Source organism: Fistularia commersonii, chromosome 17 (genome assembly GCF_037954325.1).
Source record: "Fistularia commersonii isolate RoL2024-O1a breed Wild chromosome 17, RoL_Fcom_v1.0, whole genome shotgun sequence".
Taxonomy (NCBI): Eukaryota; Metazoa; Chordata; class Actinopteri; order Syngnathiformes; family Fistulariidae; genus Fistularia; species Fistularia commersonii.
Window position 1 is genome coordinate 8,617,403 of NC_141300.1, and position 23,628 is coordinate 8,641,030.

Below are 23,628 nucleotides of genomic sequence, written 5' to 3' on the forward strand. Positions count from 1 at the left end.
GGAGGTGTTAAGCCTTATAGATAACGTGGCATATTTTACAAGATTATTGTGCAATTTATTTAACCATCTCTTTTCTTTTTTGAGCATATAGACGTGTATGTGTGTGGAGAGGCATTATGAGTTAAGGAGAAGAACAGTTTCAAACTCATGACCTCATTGACTTACATTGTGCTGTATCGCTCCTTGAACGGAAAAAGATGTTACGCTTGCTCAAGTTCCACATCTCACATAATAATAGTAATAGGGGCCATCTGACAATCAAATATATTTTACTTTTATTTACTACCATTTTACGAAGGTCGATAAACAATTTAGTAATGCTTGACTACGGTTTTCAGGAACACCATGTTGGGCAGGAACCAACGAACTACCACAGAAACAACACGGAACATACGACGCGGACTACCAGGAAGTTTAGACGGTTGCTCCGGGTGAACGAAGTAAGCACAGAAAGCCTCGCATTAAGCTAGAAATACTTCTGTCTCCTCGGTTTTACCCAGTGTCCCCTTTCCCTCACCTATGGCGTCCAATTCTAATATCGATATTGAGGGTGCGACCCAGCATCTCCGGGACATCCTTAAGCTCGACCGCCCCGGGAACGGAACTGGTAAGTGTAACCAGCAACGGCTGCGCAAGTTTAGGCCGCGAAAGCTAATGAAAAAAAACAGCTAGCTAGATTGTTACTAAGCTAACAAGAATTGACTTAGCGCGCTGCTACAAAATGCATTGGATTGAAGGTAGCTTTGTAGCAGTTTTGCTAACTATTACCAAGCTAACAAAATTGTTGTTATTGTTTAGAATCAGATGTAATAGATGCATTTACTCATTGATTCCTGTGTCGCATCGAATGCATCCGAGTTCATCATAGTGCCGAATCTGTGAACGTCGAAGGAACTGCTGTTATCATTCATTGAGCCTTGGTTTAGCAGTGTTATAAGTTAGCGCATCTATTTTCAGATATTGGAAAGCTCTGTCCTTAGCCGACCGGAGGGTCTACACAAAGATAGTTAGTTATGGTGTTTACTTTTTTAGTTAAAAAAGGATTTTTTGACCTACTTACTTGTATGGATGAATGGCATTTTACTTATTTACTCGGGTTACTTTCATTGTTAGTTCACAATACGAAGAAGGGATGAATGAGGGAAGTAAAAAATGGGCACATATTAATTAAAGAAGTAACTCCTAATTCGTTAGACTAGTAACTCGGTGTACTTTGTTGTATTTTCTAATGTCATAGAGCTAAAAAAAGGAAAAACACGTACATCCGCTGACCAGTTAGGGATCGGTGTTGGAACAGTCGATTGAATAGAGGTTTGAAAAAAATCTGCACACCAAAAGTGCTCTAAAAAATAAAGATAATTTATCTAACTAATAATAAGGAAAAACCTGTTCTTGCATGACATTTTGAGCAAACATAGGCTCAGAGGCATATGACATACACATATATCTGGTTTGTTCTGTAGGGATCTGGGGAAAAGAAAAAACATCCGAAATCTTATTTTGATTTCTCTCAAATTGTAGTTATCCACCATTAAATAGAGGTGAACTGGATTTAACCAGATAAAAAAAACCTTTAACTGCTAGTTGTATTTAACACTGTGACTGAAACCTGTATTTTTCAAGTAAAATATTTTTCATTCAAGACTAGTTTACTAAATAACATGATCACATCCAGTACTATTTACCCTGAATTTATTTTCTATTCACAGAGGCACAATCAGTTGAAGGTCAGAGAAAACTATCTTTTAATGGTGAGCTAAATGGGTTATTGGGAACAGCAGGTCTTCTTGGAGGCGGTGATCTGTCAATCGGTACAGAATCTACAAGACCCCTCTCTGCAGACATTGGCATCACTCAGGAGAGCCAGATAATGTAAGTATGTTTCTTAGATTCAATCTTACCGTTTTTGTGAATCTTATTTATAAATAAAGCACAAATACAGCACACTTTCAGTGAGTATTTTATCTTTGCACAATACAGAATATGCTTTATATTTATTTTATTATTTGTATGTTCTTTTAGTTTAGAATTCATTATTTAATTTAATTTCACAGCAATATTTCTCGGCCAGAAAATGTTTTTTGTTCATGAATGAGGCTCTGCTCAAGTGTGAGTTTGATATGTAGAGCAACACAACATGCGATACAACCCGATTTCATGGTGTTTCGTTGATATAAAAATTATCATAGAAGGAAGTCGAAGCTGTCAGTTTATGCATCCTCCAGCCACCCCACTCAACTAAAGAGAGTGAGCTACTGATATTAATGTGTCAATTGTACTTGATTGTTTTCCTGCCTTTAGCTGTCTCTCAGGAGATGATGGATCCACCTGTATTCCCATCACCTCCAACAATGTAGAGATTGTGGCAAGTCAAGCCTCTAGTATTGACAGTAAGACTCGAGGTAGCAACAAGGTAAGATTTCCAACAATAATTCTATGTCATTATAGAGACTAAAAAATGTAACCACCAAGTTCTCTTCCCTTTTGACAGAAAATAAAGAGTGCCATCACAATATTCCCCAGGATGTGATTTGAAATGTATTTTTTTTCCATGCAAACACAATGCTGTCTGGGTTTTGAGAGTCCTCTCCTCTTCTGATCTGACCTTCCATTTTACACAGTTCTGGTTTGGCGCTGTGGCATCCCCTACTTTCTGATCCTTTTTTCTTGTTTCATCTGCGCAGTTTCATACTGCAAGGCTTAACAACGATGTAATACACCCGAGAAAAACAGTCTGTGTAATGGTTGCTAGTTTGTTATGTAAGCAATGGTTAATAACAACAGAAACATTTCAGAATTTTGTTTTCCCTGCTGCATTGAAGTCATAAAACACAAGCATGCAACTTTGATATGGATGTAAAAACTGATTTTTTTGTGTAATTGCATTTGGAATTACAAAATGAATAAAGAATACCAAAGCTAGTAGATTAACCAGCCTGCTCCAACCACAGTCTGCACAGACTCCTTTTATTTACCAATAGCTAATTCAGTCAAGCTATCTGACTTTGACTCAAAGAAAGATTAACTTAAAAAACATAATAATAATATTACATAATGATTATTTTAACTTCAACAAAAGATGGTTCAGTCATGTATAGAGGAGGGATAGTGAATATATTGGTAAATGGATGTTGGAATTGGAGCTGCCAGGCAGGAGGTCTCGAGGAAGACCAAAGAGAAGATTTATGGACGTAGTGAGAGAGGATATGGAGGTAGTTGGTGTGAGAGAGGAGGATCCAGAGAATAGGGTTAGTTGGAGAAGGTTGATTTGCTGTGGCGACCGCTGAAGGGAAAAGCCGAAAGAAGATTAACTCCATCAAAAGAACAGCATCTTGGACATGGTGATCTGTTAGCCAACAGTTCAAGCAGGTTGGAATGAGTGGAGAAAGGTGTCACGGGTAACATGCGATAGAAGACTATCAGCCAGAATGACAAAAAAGGTGTACACGATTGGGGCGAGACCAGCGATGCTGTATGGTTTAGAAACAGTGATACTGACGAAAAGACAGGAGGCGGAGCCGGAGGTCAAAGAGATGAAGATGTTAAGGTTCTCTTTGGGAGCAATGAGGATGGATAGGGTCAGGAATGAGCCCAGCAGAGTTACTGCACTTGTTAGATGATTTGGAGAGGAGGTCAGAGAGACCAGACTGAGATGGTTCGGTCATGTACAGAGGAGTGATAGCTGATATATTTGTTAGTTCGATACTAGAAATGTCTGCATGGTGTATTTACATTTAGACACTTCCATTGGTCTGTATATTTCTAAATAAAAACTATAATACATATGGTTTCAACTCCTAGTTGAAAAAAATGCAAGTTTGTTTGAGTTAAATACAAGTTTTTCTTGTCTTTTAAAATTAAGTCTTTTATAACTGCTCTCAATCATATTTTTGTGATATTTACTCAAGTATACAATGGGATTTCGATGTCTTTTCAGGTGAAGATTCAACCTGTTGCCAAGTATGACTGGGAACACAAGTATCATTACGGCCGCCTGATAGCTGTGTCCAATGCTTTTCTGGCCTATGCAATCAGAGGTGAGTCATGTTATGACACTTCTATTGGTTTGCGATTTCAATAAATAATTTTAAATTAGCTGATAAGTAAATCAGCAACTCTAAAATAGGAGAATTACAATTCTCATGAAGGAAGTATTTGTTACACAGATATAGTCTGCAAATATTCAGCTGTAAAATCAACTTCAGATTCTTATTTGATTTTGATTTTGATTTCAAAACTTTTTTTCAAGTCTCCTAGATATGCAAAGAATGTAGCATCCATCAAGCACAAGTACCACCACAGTTTTATGTCAAAATGTCAATCAAAGTATACCGTTTAAAGTTTTGACAACCTGATAACAGTAGTCACTGGTATCCTGACATTTAGAAAGAGATGTACAACAGATCAGTGCAAGATATTTATAGATTTATGTGTTGCTGTGTTTGTGCCAATTGAAGGAGAGGTTTACTCTCCGAATTTGAAGGTACACCTAATGAAAGCTCATTGTAACATAATCGCTTTGATGTGGGTTTTTTTTTTTTTTTGTATCTTTTAGGTTTGTATGATATAACTGTTCAGCCCTGCAAGTTATTTACATGCATAGTTTATTTACCAGACAGTCCTTTGTCTTTTCTTTCACTTTTTTGCTTTTGTTTAAACCAAGCACTATCTGAATTTGCCTTATGTGTCATGCAACTCCTCTTTGTAAATACTATTTCACTGACCTTTGCAGACATTATGATTTTCCTGAAAGTAATTAATCTTTTCTCTCGCATTGCTTCCTTTAGGGGCCAACAACCATGCTATGATCCGTGTTTTGAGTGTGAGTTTTGGAGAGCGCTCCTTACTGAAGGGCTTCACTGGGGCCATCACAGACTTGGCCTTTGCCCATCTTGACTCCTCTTTATTGGGTTGTGTGGATGAAGCAGGCAACCTGATGGTTTGGCAGCTCACATGCAGCGGCAGCAAGATACTGTATCCTAATATACGGGAGATAATGCAATGATTCTACAATCTATGATTGTATTACCTTATAGGTTTGCACATATCCTACGATATTGCAACCTGGTTTGGCAATGTAGTGAGATACCAAACATAATAATGAGAAGACTGGTGTCTTGTCTAATTTTCTTTAACCAATTCTGCTTTTAGAGATCAGATAGTGATTCATATTCGACGATCAGATGACACTCCGCTGAACTCATACCGCCGCCTCATCTGGTGCCCGTTCATCCTGGATGACAACGAGGAGAATCAGGATGACACCAGCCAGACACTGGCACTTCTACATGAAGACAGGGTATTGTTTAATATACATAGAAATGTTTGTCTAACTGCCCAAAGACCACTTGTTCAAGTTTCTTATGGTCTGACATCTTGGCAAACCTAATCATCTGCAGCCATGAGGATGCTTTTTAAGTATTAGCTCAGCTTTGTTTGTTAGACTTTATGAATGACATATGTAACAGGTCCTCTGCATGAGAGATGTTTTTGGAATGCATCCTAAAAATACACGCATTGTATGTTTATGCACACTTCTGTGTCTGGCCAGTATTATAAGATAACAGTTTCTCCTTTCTCTCGTCCTGTTAACAAATAGATAATAAATCCTTTTTCTAATTTTGTCAATAAATGACCAAGTCAGTAAAGTTGAAAGGTTATAGCAAGGAATTATAGCAAGGAAAAAAGTCCTTGCTTTAATTGGAGAAGTCTAAGACATATTTTTAACTTAGTCCTTGTCCTCTTGCAGGCTGAAGTGTGGGACCTGGAAGTTTTGAGAGCCAACAACAGCAGTTGGCCAATTGATGCCACAGATGTGAAGGAAGGCCTCATTAAAGTCAAGGGATACTCTCAGGTAGGGATCAGGAGCTGCCACATAGGCATCCATTGTGCTCTATTGCTGCATCAACACCTCCACTACCCCTGGCCTGCTCTTTCTTACAGACTTTAAATTGTATGTTGTGCAGCTCTCAATTATGCATTTCCTGTTATTTTGTCAACGCAAGAAGCAAAGAAAAAAAACAAACATTTGATATACTACCAGACTCCTGGTAGTGATTATGAAATAATCCCAAAATTATGATTGATGACACTATGTCTGTGAAACTTCAATTTTCTATGATGGTTGCGGTTGATGTATGGTTTGTTGGTGCAGTAGTTAGCTCTTTTCGCCTCATAGCACAAATGTTCGTGGCTCAATTGTACATGAGCATGTTCTCCCAGTCCCTGCGTGAGTTCCCAGTCATCCGGTTTCCTCATGCAGTCTAAAAACATGCAAGAGGTTCATCTGAATTTACTTGAAAAATTCCCAGATGTCTGAATGAGAAACGGGATGGTTGCGTGTCCAAATGTGGCCTGGAGATCGACAGGTGACTGGTCCAGGGTGCACCCCTCAGATAGGTTCCAGCATCCCCGCAACCCTAAGTGCAAGATAAGCGTTAGATAGTGGATGGACTGATGGATGCAATTGATGTGTGTTTGAGCACAAAAATAACTGTTATTAAAATTCAATGCCTGAAAAGTAATGTAGGCAGGACAGAACAGGCAAATAAATCATCTTACTTGAAATTTTGAGGAAATTACTTTACTTTTCATGAATTGATCTATTTAGTTCCCTTGCAAAAATTAAGCTGCTTGTGGTCAGTTGTATCAAATTTTGATGTTTTCAAAACACAGTATTACTTTGAATTGCCATGCGTTATTTGGCAGTTTTAGGATACTAACTTTCAGAAGTGTATTTATTTATTGGTAACCACCTTTGGAAGAGTAAGGCTGCCATAGTCCTTGAAGAAGATTGCCTAAGACCCAAGGATTTTACACCACAGTTGTTTTCACTAGATGGTACATTGGGCTTCACAAATGGCTCTGGATCAGGACAGAGCTACTTCAGCACTACTCCTTTGCATTCAATAATATCATGTGTACTTGTTACATGTAGCCTATGATTAAAACGAACTGTCTGTCCACACATTTCTAAATTGTGAAATTTTTCTTGTCCCTCAAGCGAGTCAGTGAAGGTGCCCTATCGCCAGATGGAACTGTTTTGGCAACCGCCAGCCATGATGGATATATCAAGTTCTGGCAACTATACATAGAAGGAGGACAAGACAAGCCCCGGTAAGCATGCACTCATGTATGTTCTTTTTAGCTTTGTCATGTACCAAATGTGATCAAGAAAGAAAGAAAATTAATATTTTTGAAAGGACCAATATTAGATCCCAAGAATCTTGTCTTTCCTTGCTGAGCTTTTTTTCGTGTGTATGATGTACATTTTTGTGCTGTTTTTCCTTTCTGTGGTTTCTTCATCATGCCATGTTTTTTAGATGTCTTCATGAATTACGACCTCATGGAGGTCGTCCCCTCTCCTGCCTTCTCTTCTGCGACAACCACAAGAGGCAGGACCCTGAGTAAGTGCACACATCACATGCAGTTTTGAGTGAAAACAATTACATGGTTTTACGATTTCACTATTAAAATTTTGAGCATTTTGTTATTTGGGTTTTGGTTTATTAAAGGTGTCAACCTCTACTTGCACCTTCCTATATAGGGTTCCTTTCTGGAGGTTTCTGATAACTGGAGCGGATCAAAACCAGGAGTTGAAGATGTGGTGCACTGTTTCCTGGACCTGTTTACAAACTGTCAGGTGAAAGCTTACTTCATCATTCAAAACCATGTTCATCCTAAAGCCTCTTTCATGTTCTATGGAAGAATTCACATCAGACTCAGAGTATGTTTGGTTGCCAAATGTAAAATGTACACAGGAATGACAGCTCCCTATAGGAAATTAAAGATCAGCGCGTAAGTAATAAGAAATAGTAACATTAACTTTGCAAAAAAAACAAAAACAAAAAAAAACACAGGTTGTAGAAATATAAACAAGTTAAGTTGGATATATGTGCACGATGTGAAGGGCAAGTGTCTTTGGGAATGCCGGGGGGATGGGGGACTAAGACAATTTGTTGAGGTGGGTGATGGCCTGTGAGGGGAAAAAATGTTCTAGTGGTTTTGGTCCTGATGGACCTGAACCTGCAGCCCAATGGGAACAGGCAGTGAGTTGGATACGATGGATCCCCCACTTCCTTGTAGCCTGCTGCCTTGACCTGCCGTCGTACAGAACACTCATGGGTTCCTGTTCATAGCTCGTGTGACAACTGGCTGTTTGCACAATGTGTTCCAGTCTTGTGTATGGTACAGGCAGAGTATGCGGGGTACCACACAGTGATAGAGGGGGTGAGGACACTCGATGGTGGCCCTTCCTTCTTCAATCAAATTGTTATTTCAAAACTCACTACCAAAAAACACCGTAGTCCTGAGCTGCAATTTTTGCATGCAATAGTTATATTAAAATGTTATCCAGTCAATTTTTTTCCAATATTAGAGATATAAGTGACTGGAACAATATTTTGTTAACTATTTTCAGTAACTATATAAAGGATAGATAGTCAAACACCAGATCACAGGAATGCTGGGTTGAGTCTTAATTTTTTCCATGTATCTTCCTTCTATATAAAAAAAGCCAACATACAACATAAAGTTGGAAAATATAGTTTAGACTGCCAAATTATTTGGAAGGATTATATTTATAGTTTAGAAAGCCAAATTATTTGGAAGGATTATTTTATTTAAGAGGCTTAAATTTATTTTTGCCAATGATGGACAATTCCTCTCTCAGGTTCTCTCCAGATCCGTTCAACTCTTCTGTATTGCCAAGTCTGAAGGCCAGTCTGGACCTCTCCTCCGAGTACCTCATCCTCACAGATGTACAGAGGAAGGTCAGCACAGCCATTTTATTTATTTGTTCATGTGTATAAGTTTATTTAACCAGGTAAGTTCATTGAGAACAAGCTCTTATTTACAATAATGACCTGTGTCATACCACAGCCATTTGGTGAATTATTTTAACTTTAAAACAGCTATTTCACTTAGTTGTTGATACTTTTGCGGATAGAATAATGTTAAATGCAAACTTTGTTTAATACACTGTTAACTCCCTTATATCTTAAGCAGTCTCATCGGGATGACACCCTTTGCTTTGCTTTTCTTTCTTTAACTTTTCATCCTTAGCCTTACGTTGTATCTTTTTTTTTGTTGCACCTCGACAGGTACTCTATGTGATGGAGCTGCGGCAGGACCTGGAGAAAGGAAAAGCTAGTTTTACAGCTGTGTCTGAGTTTTTGTTGACCCACCCCGTGCTTAGCTTTGGGGTCCGGGATGTCTCTCAATGCCGTCTGCGACATACTGAGGTACTTCCTGCAGAGGAGGATAGTGAGAGCATAACAACAGGTGTGCATATGAAAACTCTCTGTGATTCTTAAATTTGCCATTTGTATTGTCACATTTCCACTTATCTGTGTGGGATTTTTTTTCTTTTTTTTTTATCTCTCCCAGAGGGACCTCAAGGACCCACTGAGTCCAAGTCTGGGATCCAGATCAAACTTTACTGTGTCCATACCAAGTGAGTTCCCCTTTAATGTTTCCACATTTAGGTGAGCTTGATTTTATTCAGAATCTTAGATTTCCTGCAACACTGATAAAAGAACTTATATTAATTTTGTATCCCCACAAACATTGCCCAACTGCTGTAACTAATGCTGAGTACACAATACAAGCCCTTGGATCAAAGGGCTAGTATTGTGGAAATAATTGTTCAAGAAGTGTTAGGACCTTGTTATACCTACTTTATGTCAATCTTTTTTGCTAAAATACAATTAAGACATCATTGGGGCCATTTTATCAATTTCTGTATATGCTTGTGTGTTTTCAGGAGTCTACAGGATGTGCAGATCTGGTTCCAGCCCAATACTGACTCCTCCTCAGCTCCTTTACTGCCACATGCTGATACTCAAGATCATTTTGGTGAGTATCAGTTTTGGAACTTTTAGATTAATTTCATTCATTTATTTTCAACATTTTACTTTCCTTGATTTTACATCAGTATAAACGACAACTGAGGGGACACCTTGGAATACTTAAAAGCAGTCGAATGCATTTTTTTTCCCTCATACATTCTCCTACCCTGTGTGTGGTGGGAGAACGTACACTCTTAAAATTCTACCAGAAACTGTCAGTTCTCATGATGCTAATCCCTCATACAGCAGGATTTTCAGACCATCTGACCGACCAGAGCTCTGACAAGGACTCCGGGAGTGGTTCCCAGACTGACCTGAGGAATATCTCATCGCTTCCTGCTCCCTCTGACTTTCTGTCAAGCCCAGCTCCTGGGAGTGGGACAATGCCGAAGCTAATGACTCCTGATGCCTTCATGACACCGAGCACTTCGGTATACTGGCTAACCTTGTTTTCTTGTGGTATTTATTTACTGTCTCTTTTGATGTCATTTTTTTGTTTTTCAGCTTATAAAAAGGACTTATAGAATTACTTTGGGCATAGAATTGTAAATTTGCACCTGCCACTGTCCAAATAAAGGTGGCTTAATGTTTGTGGGTGCAGTATTTCCTGCACCTACCAACCACAAGGGTAGATAAAAAAGGCGCATATATAGAAACAAATCGGTGATGTTTCCCGTAAAAGATCAAACCTGCTTGTCTCACTGGGACACCTTAAAGAGGAGAATTGGCTTTGCTGCCAGAACTTTCACTTCAAAAGAGTAATGAGATCAATGTAAAACTGGCCCTTTCATCTCTTAGCTATTGATACAATTTTTTTGTCATCATCCCATAATTTGTATTTTCATATTGCATTGCACCAGCTCTCTGTGTTTCTAATGGTGTCACTTACTCATAGTGGCATCAATCTGCATGGGGTATTGCTATCTTTTCTGAGAATGCCACTCTCATAAAAGCAATTTAAGATACATAGAATCTAGAAGTATTAGGTTTTATCCAAATTACCTATTTTAAGGTAATTTTGTTCATTTTAAGAGTTCACGCATTTCCTGCAAAATGCGAAGTGGCAAATATTTATTAGATGATTTAGGGGTAATTCGGGTGCTGAAAGGAACTGGAGTGACCAATGAGTGAGAAGAGATTATGGCATAGACATGCCGCATAAAGTTTTTTCATTTTTGTGCATTTGCATTTTCAACTCAATGTGTACATCCTCCTGTAGGTCCCTGCATCTCCTGGTAGTAGTGCAAGCAGTCTGACTATAGTAACGGCCATCAGCAGCAACTCTGACTCAGCTAACAGGTAGGTCCCTACTCTGTTATATTTTATTTATTTATGTATTTATTTACATTACATTACATTGCATTTAGCAGACGCTTTTATCCAAAGCGATTTACAATAGACTTAAACATCCTCAAACTGTTTTGTCCTTTTTGTGCTGTATTGTAATCCAAACAGCCCTGTAAACTGAAATATGTGCCCATATTATTTAATTTTAGGGGCATAGATGATGTCTGTCAGAGTCCTAACAGAGCTGATAACAGCACCAGTAGTCTAGCACTCTCTGCTTCAACTAGCAACCCAAGACCTGCTTCCGCTGTGCTGCTACCTGGACTGGAAAATCTCCAGGTTAGGACATATTATACCCTCCAGATCTCCTTTCGAGTTTAGATAGCACGACTTATTCCAATGCCCTCTTCCTCTTCATCTCCAGGCTTTGACATCCCCAAGTGGTCCACTTAATCTTGACACTGCTCCGGTTCTGGATTCTCCCCTCCTGCCACCACTTGCTTCCCCCACTAGGGCCAGATCCCCTGATGTTATTTCTTCAGCCTCCACAGCTATGTCCCAGGACATGCCAGAGATTGCATCCCAGACCTTGCTTCAGAGGGGTCTTGTGTCCAGTTTGGAGCCCATGCCTCTGTCTGGTCTCCAGACAGACAGCATGGCATCTGCTGCATCCGCCCTGCACCTTCTCACCTCACCTCGTGCCACTAACAACAGGTACATGAAATATCTGAATCATAATTCTCCTGAAGCTGATGAGAGTCACAGTAAATTTCAGCTGTACCGCCAAAAAGAAGAAAGCTGGTACATGCATTATTCATTACACTTCTGAGAAACTGGGACTACTCATGATGAAAATTGATATCAGTGAAAGGCACTTGCATCGCCTAAATTTTACTTGGTGGCTATCATAGTAAGCCAATATGATCCAATAATTCACCCCCAACCGAGAGATTGGTAATCTTTAACAGGTTTTGAATCTCATGCCTCTTTGTTTGACACTTGATCCAGAAGACACAGGTTGATAAAATGAAACCAAAAGTTAAATAGAATCATTGGAGTTAGCTGGTTTTCCTTCTTTCCCCTTATTTTACACCCCCAACAAGATTCTTCTGGTTTCACTGATTAAGAATGCATTTTGAGCACGAAGAGCTACAATATGTTGCCAGAGGCTAAATTTATGGTAACATTTTTTTTTGCCACAGCTTGTTGCCCCTTGAACTTGGAGGGGCAGATGTTCCAGTGGGAGGGTCTGTTGATTCAGATGCCAGACTTAGCCATACCCCGTCCCTCCTTGAGACAGCCTTATCACAGGACAACCCTGGATTAGGAGGAGGGTCCACAGATGGCAGCGTTAACCATGCACCTTGGCCAGCCGCGCCTGACATCACCAGAGAAACAAGGAACATCCTTAGAGACAACGGCCTTGGCGACTGGTACAATACATGGAAGAATTTTAAAAATCTATAAAAACAAAATCATTTTAAAACGTTATTAAATTTTGATGAATTTTGGTGCCGGTTAATGGCATCAAATATTTTAGACTGTGTTGAAACAAAGCACATTTTTTAGGCCAGCAAACTTTTTTATTTCTTTTCGTAAAACTAAACATATCTGCGCAACATTTGACAATTTCAGATCTTCGTAAATAGATATGTTTTGGGTTGCCATTTGCCATTTGACTAACTTTTTTACTGTGTTAGTTCAAGAGAGGAGGTAAAAGATAGACTTCTGACTTCACCTTACCCAAGACGATCCTATCACCTCACACAGACTGACAGTCAGGATCCCGGTCAGGACCACAGGTAACACAGAACAGAGTGTTAGAACACAATGTTGATGTGAATAGATGAGACAAGCATGTCAGCCTGCACAGCACAATGACATGTTGATTTCATTCATCTGATGATGATCTGATGATTTCATTAATCTCCAAGATGATCATGATTCATGCAACATAAAGTAAATTACACAGTGTGAATGCCTGGGATCTTTGCTCGTGTGATTGATCCAGTGACCCAGATGATGAGGTGGCCAGCTTGGCATCTTCTGGGAATTGCGGAGCTCGCTCATCTCATAGACTATCAGTGAAGGATTGGAAGACCTCCCCAAGAGGCTCACCAAAATTAAAGAGGAAAAGCAAGAAAGATGAAAGGTATGTTAATGTGTTAATGGGATTAGAATGGTTAGTTAAAATGTAAAAAAAAAAATGCTGATAATGTCATGATCAATTTTTTTTGTAAAAATTATGATAACAATTATGTTCATGATTATGTGATGACTTTGCCGTTGAATAAATTATTGTAGTTTAAATATTTTTTTGACAAATGTATGAGAAATCTTTTTTCTGCCTTTTTCTTCCCTTTTAGCGAAGTTTCTCATTCGTGGCAAATGGATGCAGGTCAGGTAATGGAATTCAATTTATTCGCCACAGTGATCAAGAATAGGTGTGCAGGACTTGCACTTGCAGAAATTATATCAGTTGACATAGTTTGTTTGAATTCTAAATACCTCATTTGTTACTAATTATCTAATATAACTTAATAAAAAGATGGTTTTGATAATCAATCAGCTGTCTGATTTTAAAGATAATTTTGATTAAGATCTTTCTGCCTCACATGGATCGCTGTGATTTTAACTCTTATTTGCATGTGTTATTAATTAGAAATTCAAGTAATCATTAATTGATCAAAGAAAACAAGTTCTGGATTTATTTATTTATCTGTCAGTGTCCTATTTCATCACTTACAGTCTCTCATCAGTTGTCCTAGTTACCAGATTGCTTCTACTTGGGTGTGGGTTGACTTATCAAATGTTAGCCTCTGTTTTTTGATCATTCTCTAGAGGAACTGTATGTATTTAATATGGGTCATCTCTTTCTTCTGTATTTCAATATTTCTCCACAGATGAACACAGAGATGCAAGAAGAGTTGTTAGTTCTTCTGCGTAGCCAGCAGAGGGAGTTATCTGAACTGCGTGGGCAGATTGAAAACATGCAAAGCTCCATTATGGCTCGGGTCGAGCATGTTTTGACCAACCACCAGGAACAAGAACGTATCCTTCATAAGGGAACAAGTATTCCACATCGTCAAACCTATTAGTAAAAAAGCCATCTCTTGTCTTAAGGCTTAAGTGCAGTGAACATAAAGAGATAATCCATTTGATCAGAGATTCAGCTTACAGCAGTTTGTCCCAAAGTTAATCCATAATTAAAATGTTAGTGGCACAAAATAATGTTTAATAGCTTCAAAGTGTGATATTTTTTAGCCTGATTGAAGACCCATCCCCTGCATCCACTCTTTTTTGGATTGCCTTGACCTTCAATGACCTCAGAGCGCAGACTAGAGCGGGGACTAATGGAGAGTCAAAAGCAGCAGCAGCAGCTTCAGGAACACCTCTCCCAGCAGCTTGGACATGTACTGTGCTCTTCTCTAACCAACAGAATAGACAAAGTTCTGCGAGAGGAAATGAAGAAAACCGTCCCGCCAAGTAAGGGGGGGGGGGTGCAATGATTCACACACAAACAATGCAAATCAAACTAAAAAGTGATGATTATGGCATTTTTTTATGCCCGCTAAACTTACCTTCCTTTAGTAGACTCAAGTATGGATTACTTCCATCAGGCCAATGCCATGAGGACTTTTGGATGTTTAACATCCTATATCTTTGCAAAACATTGTCTTCTTTCTCTTATAATATAAAAGTAAAAACATTCGCACAATATAATATACATTATCAAATCTTTCTTAATACTCATAGATTTATACATAATAGTGGATATTAATAGCTAGATAGAATTATTAGATATTAATTGTATGTAATTTTGAAACAATCTGTTTTGTTTTGGACCCCCAGATTTGATGATGGGTCTTGACAATCAGTGCTCAGAATCATCCATCTGACTAAATTATTTTCCATTTTAGCCATCTCGAAGAGTCTGGAGCCTGTGACAAATCAGCTGAACAACACTGTTTCTGCTAAATTAACCGCTGTGGAGGTCACCCTTAAAGACAATGTCAGCAAAGTGGCCAAATCCAAGGTAGGTAGCTGGTTGTCTTCACTGTCCCACAGCATGTTTTGACTTAAACAGTTGACATTGCAAAATCTATCTACCACTGTACTTGATCCAAACAAACTATTTTCTTTTTTCCAGAATACAACAGATGCAATTGGAAGAGCTGCAGCTGAGGCAATGCAGGGGCCAATCCAGGCGGCCTATAAAGATGCCTTCCAGAGTGTTGTGCTGCCCGTTTTTGAGCGAGGCTGCCAGTCCATGTTTCAGCAAATCAATGATAGCTTCAAACAAGGGACACAAGAATGTAAGTCATCAGTCATGAGCATGAAAGTTAGTACTGTATAGATACTCATGAACTCTTTCATATAATAACATATAAATATGTGTACTTTGCCTCAGAAGAAAACATATGGTTTAAATGTGGATGAGGAATAGGCCAGTGATGGAATTCCTGAGCAAACATTTATTGTAAAAATTGAATTCAATTTTTTTCAATTGCTGTCTTAAATCTTGTATAATTTCTGTTGTGATATATGCTCTCCAATAGGGAAATGACTTCCAATTGCAAACTGCAGAGTTGTACTCATGCAGACACAGTATTGTCTAAGAATTGATTATTTTAATGACTTATTCACACTGGTAAGACGGTAAAAAGGATTTGCCAATCCCACAGAATTTGCACTGTTTACTGACTCGTAGTCCAAATTATATGGCAATTTGTTTATAATCCCACACTGTCTGGCCCAGGTTTCAGATTTTGCTTTAGCACAATTGTCTGCTGTCTTGTAGTTGAATTACCGCCTTTAGTTTTGTCGTGTTAACCACAGCTTTATCTTTATGCCATTTAGGTTTGACTTTTAATGCCCACAGTACAAAAAAAGACTGAAATGTCCCTAATCATGTCAAAAAGAGCCATCGGTCAAGGGCGCCTCAAACTTTATGCAAAGCTTAACTGCTTCCCACTCATGCCTTAGGGAGGAGCTTTATTTATTGTCAATAAGATTTATGGAAGCTGTTATCAGGGAAAGCTCTCGATCTTTTCTTATACTAGTGTGATTAACCTTTCTGGTGACCTTCATTTTTTGTAGATATCCAACAGCTAGAGACCCACGCAAAGAACAGAAAACAGAGGGAACAGGATACAAGAGACCCTATGATTGACCAGCTCCAACAGATGATTGACAGCTTCCAAAGCACCACTGATCAACTGGCCAGTAGCATCACAGCTAATGTCCGGGCAGATATCCACAGCCAAATCCAGCTGATGGTGGGAAAGTATGTATCCAAGCTGCCACTCATTTCTCCCTGTGTCGGCTAATTGAGTTTCACTAAGTCATACACTGTTATCTCAAAGGGATAATTTATGTCCGGTCTGAAGAAGCTTCATGTGTCACACTCGGTCAGTAGATGGCAACAGTTGACCAAAGGGCTGATGTGTTCAAGATATTCAGAAAAAAGTTCAAATTCTTTCATTTAAATTCTATTGCAATTTTCTTTATTCTTTAATCCAGCAGCTTGGATATGTGCTGCTGCCCCTTTGGTATTTATTTTACAAAAAATCCTGAAATGTTAAAATACAGTATATGGCGGATTCAAGTGGATAATATAACCAATATGTATGTGATATATGAACCAGTGAAAGTTTTCTGTCATCCAGGTCTTGGCACTTGTTTTCAATCTTTGCAACTGGATGTGTTTCCTTCTCCAGTCTTCAGGAATCCATTCTTAGCCATGTTCAGCGTATTGTCAAAGGGGAGGTGAGCCTGGCAATGAAGGAGCAGCAGGCTGTGGTCACTTCCAGCATCATGCAGGCAATGAGGTCAGCAGCTGGCACGCCTGTTCCCGCTGCACATCTGGACTTCCAAACACAGCAGGCCAACATCCTGCAGCTCCTGCAGCAGGGACAGCTGAACCAGGCCTTCCAGCAGGTAACAATTGTTCCTACACACATCTGATTCTTACTTATTATTTCCGCCAATGATTGGGACACAATATTTAATTACTTAAACATTGGCCCATTGGCCCATCTAGTCCGTACTCTTTAATTAGGGTAACAAAGTCTCATGGTTCCTTTTATGAATGGATCAGCAAGGGTTTTATTGCCGATGGAAATGCTATGGGCAGAAGTAATTTGTGCTTCATAATACAACTTCTCCTTCCTTTCCAGGCTCTTTCAGCATCAGACCTGAACTTGGTTATGTATGTGTGTGAGACCATCGACTCTCAGCAGGTGTTTGGTCAACAGCCATGTCCCCTGAGCCAGCCTGTTCTGCTGTCATTAGTCCAACAACTCTCCTCCAAACTCACTAGCCGCTCTGAGCTCAAAATCAGGTGAGGAAACGAAGAGTTATTTAATGTCGACAAGTATAGGAGGATGAATGTTGTTTAGCGATTCTGTTATAGCCCTACAAATCACCGTTCCCTCTTGAAAAACTAGATATGGTTTTTCTTCTGGAAGGAAAAATAAATCTGAGCATCTTTTCTAACTTTAATCACATCAGCTCAAAGAATTCCCCCCACAATTTCCATGGTTTCAATTTTCGTACTGCAGCCTGTTATGAACTTGTTTAACACTCAAGTTATGGCAGCGAGTCTTTCAGCCTCTGGCAAACATGATGCTTACCTTCCAGACCGGAACCTCAGCGGTCATGTTCGTTCAACTTAGTTACAATTTAACAATGGTTGCCAATGTTATGTTTTAACTGTGTCCCAACAGCCCCTTTATCAGTGCCTGTTTGAGTCATGAATATTGCCTGGCTGTTATACCATGCGGTCCTTAATAAAGTGTATCAGGATAGGAATGTAAAAGGGACAAGCAGAAGTCGGGACACCTGACAGATGTTAAATACACTCTACATACATAATAAACCCTGAGACCAGGGTGGCATTAGCCCATCATATTTAGGTTCAGCGTAAACAAGCAAAGTGGAAACACATCTCCAGAGCTCTTAAAGAAATAGTTATTCAAAATATATTAACTTTAATTTAAATTGTATTGAATATACTCATGCATTGGATCAGGAAATATTGCTTTTAGAAATGTATTCATGTTCACTTCAAAACTATTAAATAATAATGCAAATGAAGTTAACAGCTATTATAACAAAAAACAAAAAAATTGGCGCTTTATTTCCTTCCATCAGTAGTAGACTCAGGCTTTGCCCAGACTTCTGCTTTCCATCTCATCTCCATTGTATGTCCATAATTGCTTGTCTCTTGGGCGCTAAGCAGTACTAAACTGCTGACCTGACTGCCCTGCTCCGTCTGCAGCTCGGCTCCATAGCTGTCTGGGGAGCGTGGGTGATCCTCTGAATAGTGCTGCATATTTTGGATGCTCTCTGTTCTTTCTGTGTCCTTGTAGCTCTGACAGATTTGCTTTTTCCTCATCCTACCTAAATAGACAGTTTTTTCCATTTTATTTATAGAAAGTGAACCATAATGTGATATCATGGGTAAGGCATGAATGTCAAATTGTGATTAGACACTGTCTGTATAGCATAGACCTGGAGCACAAATGACATGTAACAGTATTTTGTAAAGACTGTTTTATGCAGCTTCCAGGACCCATTAACTGATCAATACTGATCTTGCTGTTGCTGCCTTCTACCATTTTTTTGCATTAGGATATTTTAATTTATTGCTTGATGTATAAAAAAAGTCTCAATCATATTTTACCATGGTTTATAATGAAAAATGTTATTGCTCACTCTAACTCCGACCCCTCTGGATGTTTGAATGAGAAAAAAAGGGTTTCCTGTATAAGTGGGCTGGCAACAAGGAGGGGCACAAGAACAGCGCTTAATACTGAAGCCAAAATGATCATGTTTACATGGACTGCAATAATCTGGCTTTTTTTTTTTTTTTTTTTTTTTGAGAAAACACAAAATCATTCCATACAATGTGCTGCTCAGTTTTACTGTAATTCAGTTTTTCCCTCTAAAATTACACCACAATCTGTCACTGTTCGTTGTTACACTTGTTGTGCATCTGAATCTAGATCATGCCTCATCAAGAAATTTGACCGAGCTACCAGATACAAAGTGCTGTGCAAAGCCTGTGTTACACATATTATAATTAAATATCCATGTCCATATATATAGATACATATGTGTGTAACATGTATATATAAAAACAACTATGACCTCATTCAGATCAATGTCATCCTGGAATGCCGCTCACATCATAGCATCTCACTGACATGCTAATTTTTAATCTAACATGCCTTTCACTCTTTCTCCTGTACAGTTACCTGGAGGATGCAGTAATGAATCTTGACCATAATGACCCCATGATAAGAGACCACATGGTTTCCGTGTTGTCCCAGGTCAAACCGAAGCTGTTTGCCTTCCTGCAGCAGGACTCCCACAGCCCCCTTAGCAAGAGGGCGAGGCGCTTGATGATGATGCTGCAAGGACTTGTCAACCACTAGTCCCCCATTTCACATCAGAGGCAGAAGTGTTGTTTGCTCATAGATAAAGATCACGAGTCCCATTTTGTTACGAATGTTGCAGAGGAGAAAAACATCCTCCTCATACACCATGGACAGAGTCACCCCACTTAGAGCAGTTTGGTGGCGAGATGACAGATGATGGTGTTACAGCAGGAAAAACGGTATTTAAAGAGTTCAAGACCTTAAGAAGTAGGTTCACGCGCTACCCCCCAGCCTGTTGATCTACATGCACAGTAAGACATCATATGTAGACTTATGGACTGTTTTTGTTGCCCCCCACTCTTACCACCCCTTCAGTACAAGGCAATGTTGTCCCTGCCAAGAAGACCAACATTGCTTTTCCTTTTATTCAACTCTGTTTGTCTGACCCATGAGTCTGAAATATAACATTATGGTTCACTGAACAAGCTGTGCCGCAGAATTTTCTCTGCAAGAACAAAAGTCAAAGTTTTCACTTCCAAATTTCAACCTGTGTCATGGTCTTGATATTGAACAGTGAATTTACACTATTTGCCATCTTGTTTTCCAATATATGCGGGATTGAACATTCTGCAGTTCCTTTTAGTTTTTGAAAGCATAATTCTGGCAACCAAAAGTTCTTTTACAGGCAATTTGATCATCAGTGGCACATTTTCCTTCAGACATCTTGCAGTCAAATGAGGCTGACAACCTCACACACCTGATTGTTTTCAGTAACCCTCAGAGGTTTAGTTGAATATAGAAATTGTTTTTGCTGAAAGTTACTAAGTTGAGCATTTATTTGGCCTTAATCATTCCATTGAGGATTTTTGAATGATACAACTAGAAATGTATGTATGAAAAATAATGCAAAAAAAAAAAAAGGAAACAAACTGACTTCCCCCTTAAAAAAAAACTCATGTTTGAAGCCCAGCATTTAGGGTGGCAGCCGTCCATGTGTACAGTTCTTTCTGACATTTAACCAATTACTCTCCTGGTTTCTTCTGTGTTGATCCCTTTTTATATATAAAAAAAATAGTATTTGTACACCATGTATACTTGTTGAAATGTTCAAATTAGTAATAAAACATAATGATTCTTGTCATAACTGTTTGTGATATTGTTTCATCAGGATGTCCCTAATGTTTGTAAAATGCTCAGTTACATCTCTTGGAGAACAGGAACTTTTTATGTATCAATTTGGTTCTCTCAAATAAATTCAGGTCTTTGCTTTTACAGGGGAACCTGGTGAGGAACCTGCCTTTATGTTGATACTGTGGTATGAGCAGCTCATGTTAGAGAGGGAACTCAGATCAGTCTTCATTTATAAACATTAGTTGTTACAGATGAAACGATAAACAGTCTGTTTGACCTCTGTTAAGTATCTGTTCGGATGGATTTGTCTAGCAAGTGCCTTACCATATTTGGTATTTTACATGGACATTTAATCTTGTTCGGGCCTTTAGGCAACTTTAAAAATTCAAGCATCACTCCATCATTTCTGCAGTTCTGTTGAAGTTTGCTTTCTGGGAAAAAAAAATATGGTCATGTTTAAAGCAGGACTCAAATGTTGGATAAAAGAAAAGCCTGCAGATTTAGTTTCAGTGATTCGGGCAGGTGCTGGAATGTTAATCTCATAATGGAAAGTACTATTTTGACTACTACCCATTTTGACCTTTCATTTACACCCCTGCATTATTCTTAACAGGGGGATAGTGTGACTCCTGCCTTGCCACAAATGAGTGAGACAAAACTGAAGCTTGAGTGTTTTTCTCTTTGCATTAATTTCCCCTGCCCAGTATGGTTGCATTGTATGTTCTGCAGTTTATTTTACCTGAAACATTTTGGAATAAACAAAACACATGTTCAATTAAATAGTTTCAGTTCTTATTTGAAGGCTGTTCCTGAATTTAACAAATTACTTTGCATGGTTTCCCCCCTCCGTGAGCTGCCTTACTGTGGTGGAGGGGTTTGCGTGTCCCAGAGATCATGGGAGCTATATTGTCGGGGCTTTTATGCCCCTGGAAGGGTCACCCAAGGTAAACAGGTCCCAGGTGAGGGAACAGACAAAGTTTTACTCAGAAGACCCACATTAAATAAGAATATCATTGGACCCAGTTATCTCTTGCCTGGATGCGAGTCGCCAGGCCTGCGGGTGGAGCTTTGTGGCGAGCACCTGGTGGCTGGGCCTTCACCAATGGGGCTGGGCCGGGCACAGCCTGAAGGAACGACATGAGTCCCTCTTCCCCTGGACTCACCCCCCCACAGGAAGGGCCAGGGGGGTTGGGTGCAGGGTGAGCCGGTCGGTAGCCGGAGCAGGGAAGGAGCCCGAGCTGCTGCACGGCTGAGAGATTTCGACTAGATATAGTTGGACTGACCTCGACACACAGCGGGGGGGCTGTATGCTTTTTAAACATTTTTTTTTTTTAATTCTGGAGTTGCCCCCGATGAGAGGAGCTGGGCAGATGTGGGCATATCGATTGCTCCCCTGTCTCAGCGGCTGCATGTTGGGGTTCAACCCGGTAGACGAGAGGGTAACCTCCCTCTGCCCCTCATACCACCATCATATTCTGTCTAGCATCATATTCTGTCTAGCTAGACTGAGCTACAACTACTTTGCAGTCACTGATCTCTTTCAGGTTACCTCGTCTATACAAGATGTATTCTACCTACGTGCTCCTCCCTCCGCTCTTACAAGTTACACTATGCTCCTGTCTTCTCTGGAAAAGTCTTCACCACAGCCATTTCCAATAGTTTTGCAAATACTACCACCATCTGTCTCACTGTGTTTATATTCTGTATACCAAATCTGCCCATCACTTCTTCATTGCCTGCACCAACATGTCCATTGAAGTCTGCACCAATTTCCATTCTTTCATTTCTGGGGATATTCTGCATCATCTCATCTAACTCATTCCAGAACTTCCAGAGAAAACCTCCCCGAGTTCCTTGCAGTCTATCCAAACCAGTGATGCTTATCAGAAATTTGCCATGGAACTTCCTCCTCTTCCACGGACCTGCCCTCTGCATCAGCAGAGCAGACGAGCATACAGTGGATTCTCTTACCCTGTGAGCACAGAGCTGTGGAGAAGGGGGAGCTGTGAAGTAAGGCATCATTTCTTTACTAAATTAAATCAGTCTGGGAATTTGGGAAAAGGTTGTGAACCCACCGTGAGCACAGCAATGTGTCCCTGATAAGTTCTTATGTGCCTGCTCCTCCTGCCTGCTGGTCTTATTCTGTGAGTACTGGAAATCATGAGAAGAAGTGGTGTGTCATTGCGCTTTGTGAGGAGAAATGGAATTTGTGGTATTCATCAGCCCAGAACTTCTGCAGAGCAGGAACTTGTTTGTCTGTTAGTTTAAAAGCCCACAAACTGCAAAACTGTAACCTCAACTTAGTGTGTGAGAGTGGGATTGATAGAGAGGGAGAGAGGCTGAGTGTCTTGTTTCACTGCTAAATGTTGCTCTTCAGTTTGTGTGATGACAAAGAATCGTCCTTGTAGGCTCATCTTGTAAAATATAATTTCAGGCAGCAAAGAATCATATATGTTCAACTTTTCTATGCAAACAACTTTGTCATATTAAAATTGCACATGGTGACGTGAATTACTAGGGTCTTAAAGTAAAGAGACTGGACACATGAGTACTGCATAATATACGAGCACCCAATTCTGGTACACTGGTTCCCATATTACATTCAAATCATCTTTAGATATGTTCCTCACTTCTCAGAGTGTGTAATGACTTGAAAAATGGTGAAAACCCGAGGTGTACTGACGAACATTAGACATCCAGTCAAGATGGTGGTTTTGAAGAGGGAAGTCTGGATTCTGTTGCCCACAAGCAGAAGTGTTCAGGTGCTTCCCTGGAGATTTTAGCATTTCAGTTAATTTTGTCCTCCACGTTTTCATTCTGCACATTACTGTATTCAAGCACCCCTTTGACAAAATAAAACAACAAATAAAATTGACTGCAGTTATTTGTTTGTTTAATTGGCAAAAAGGCATAATCAGTCAGATTTAATGACATTTACAAAGCCAAAACAGCTTTTAATCCCACCTCTGAAAAGCCCC

At 39.5% G+C, this 23,628-nt stretch overlaps 1 protein-coding gene across 1 annotated transcript; it reads left to right on the forward strand.

Moving 5' to 3' along the window:
* Positions 1 to 421: 421 nt before the first annotated feature.
* On the forward strand, positions 422 to 21,415 carry edc4 (enhancer of mRNA decapping 4). The gene is made up of 30 exons (XM_086163417.1): positions 422 to 607; positions 1,710 to 1,872; positions 2,302 to 2,413; positions 3,938 to 4,037; positions 4,788 to 4,974; positions 5,152 to 5,299; positions 5,750 to 5,854; positions 7,004 to 7,116; positions 7,323 to 7,406; positions 7,547 to 7,642; positions 8,672 to 8,771; positions 9,102 to 9,282; positions 9,388 to 9,454; positions 9,764 to 9,855; positions 10,095 to 10,279; positions 11,068 to 11,147; positions 11,345 to 11,474; positions 11,560 to 11,849; positions 12,338 to 12,568; positions 12,836 to 12,937; positions 13,147 to 13,287; positions 13,502 to 13,538; positions 14,039 to 14,186; positions 14,466 to 14,621; positions 15,056 to 15,171; positions 15,286 to 15,451; positions 16,236 to 16,422; positions 16,856 to 17,075; positions 17,315 to 17,478; positions 19,393 to 21,415. The coding sequence occupies exons 1-30, from the start codon at positions 520 to 522 to the stop codon at positions 19,574 to 19,576; spliced, it is 4,173 nt and encodes a 1,390-aa protein (XP_086019543.1). The 5' UTR covers positions 422 to 519; the 3' UTR covers positions 19,577 to 21,415.
* The last annotated feature ends 2,213 nt before the right edge of the window (positions 21,416 to 23,628 follow it).

What these genes read in the sequence shown, in the direction of transcription:
- edc4 (XM_086163417.1), top strand. Translation starts at nt 520, where the DNA reads ATGGCGTCCAATTCTAATATCGATATTGAGGGTGCGACCCAGCATCTC. An exon ending in CTTTACTGTGTCCATACCAA is followed by an intron (nt 9,455 to 9,763) that starts GTGAGTTCCCCT and finishes GTGTGTTTTCAG; the next exon opens with GAGTCTACAGGATGTGCAGA. An exon ending in TGATACTCAAGATCATTTTG is followed by an intron (nt 9,856 to 10,094) that starts GTGAGTATCAGT and finishes TCCCTCATACAG; the next exon opens with CAGGATTTTCAGACCATCTG.